Genomic DNA, 1,754 nt, shown 5'->3' on the forward strand with positions numbered 1-1,754 from the left:
CCGGCGAGGCTGGCGAGCGGGGCCACAGGCGACGGCAGGAGACCGAGGAGCCGGCCTGGGACCCGGCGGTGCGTCCAGTCGCCAGGAGACGACGGCGAGTGCCCTTGCCTAGGGGCGACCGCGGGGCGGGCGGGAAGGCTCTGCGGTCGGGGAACGGGAAGCCCCCGCCGCCCGGCCTCGCGGCTAGGCCTCGGCGCGTCCCTGGGCTCGGGTAACCAAGTTCCCGGGGCGGATCCGGCCCGGACGCGGCGAGTAAACTCCCTGCTCCGTCACCTGGTTGGAGCAGACTCGCTCCTGGCCAGCCGCGGGCCCCTCGCCTGGCATGCACCACCTACCTAAAACCAGGCTCTGGTAAATGACTGGTGAGCTCTTTTAATGGCCCGGGTCTTTTTGAACTAGGTTTTGTGACTTACAAACATGATTCAGGTACAGTTGCAGATAGGCGGACAGCTCTAGCCCATTCCCAGGGCACAAAGAGAAAAATGTTTAGGGCTCATGTATAGGCGTTGAGCTGTTAAAAAATAAGTTAACTTCAGTTTACTGCCATATGGTTTAGAAAAGGGGGAGGGGGTTATTTTCTTTGTTTCACTGTTACAGGTCTTTAAATAAAATGTATTAAGAGACTTGGCGAAAACTATCCTGGTTAGGTTAATGCAAGATTGTTGAAGTGGCTTGAAAGTGTTGTGTACTCTTGATTTTAAAATCTTGTGTAGGTGATGTAGGAGCAGAGAAAGTTTAGTGAGTCAGATTAGTGTGTGCTTCACACTGTTGGAAGAGTATTCTTAGAGAAATACAGGCCCTAGAATTTTCAGGTTGAAAAACTCACATTGATTAAAATTATATTTGGAGCAAGTATCAGAATTTACATTACTAATTGCGGTGTTGGGATTGATTCAAAGACTATTCTGTGTTCAAGGATTCTGTATCTTAAAGGTCAAAACGGATAGGAAATATGTATTTTCTTCACTTACTGTGTACAAGTGTGGACATTTTGAAAGAGTAAGGTACTTAGCCTCATAGAAACATTTTGAAACAATGCCTATTTTCCCATTTTTCCCTACTTAACAGAAATATATTCCCTATCTCTGTAATTTAAAAGAAATTGTTAATAAAGTTATAATCAAATTTTAATTTGGGTTATTAAATTTTATCTTAGATTCTAGTTGTGTGTGCTTTGACCACCTTCTAGACAAAATTAACGTGAACAATGGCTGCAGGCCCTCTTACTCATAAGAGGGTTAAAATTACAGAATTATAGCAGTGGAAGAGGGATGTTTGAGGCCCATACTCCTTGTCTCAAGAAAACATCCAGATAGTTTCAGACTGAGTATTCTAATTGAATGATATCCTTGAAAGATTCCTTTACCTTCAGTAATCTTTTAGAATAATTAAAATCCTACAGTGCTGGTATTCTTGAATGTAACAAATTCTGTAATTTAAGCCCATTTTCTCTGACTTGGTCCTGTGGAAAGGCATGTGGTTTTGAAACTGACATTACCTTTTAGTTAATTGAATATCACTGAATCTTAGAATGTTAATAGCACACCTTTTCTGGTAACTTATATAACTCCAGATGTTTCTGAAAAAAAGAACATTCCTGTAATACATCAGTTGAAGACTTACAGTACAATATTTGACAAGTGATTGTCTTTTAAGGGTTTAGTCTTTGGGCCTAAGGCAGTAATGGCAGTCTCATTAAGAATCACGTTTAATTATATACATGTTTTGTGAAATAGTTCATTATTTTCATCAGC

At 42.4% G+C, this 1,754-nt stretch overlaps 1 protein-coding gene across 1 annotated transcript in view; it reads left to right on the plus strand.

The window, feature by feature from the left end:
• Nucleotides 1-340: 340 nt before the first annotated feature.
• Nucleotides 341-1,754, plus strand: part of KCMF1 (potassium channel modulatory factor 1) — a 62,235-nt gene continuing 60,821 nt past the window's right edge. The window contains exon 1 of the mRNA XM_015593868.2: nt 341-362. Within this exon, the coding sequence (XP_015449354.1) occupies nt 356-362 (7 nt within the window). The 5' untranslated portion in view covers nt 341-355. The remainder of the gene's footprint in view (nt 363-1,754) is intronic.

Source organism: Pteropus alecto, unplaced genomic scaffold (genome assembly GCF_000325575.1).
Source record: "Pteropus alecto unplaced genomic scaffold, ASM32557v1 scaffold117, whole genome shotgun sequence".
Classification (NCBI taxonomy): domain Eukaryota; kingdom Metazoa; phylum Chordata; class Mammalia; order Chiroptera; family Pteropodidae; genus Pteropus; species Pteropus alecto.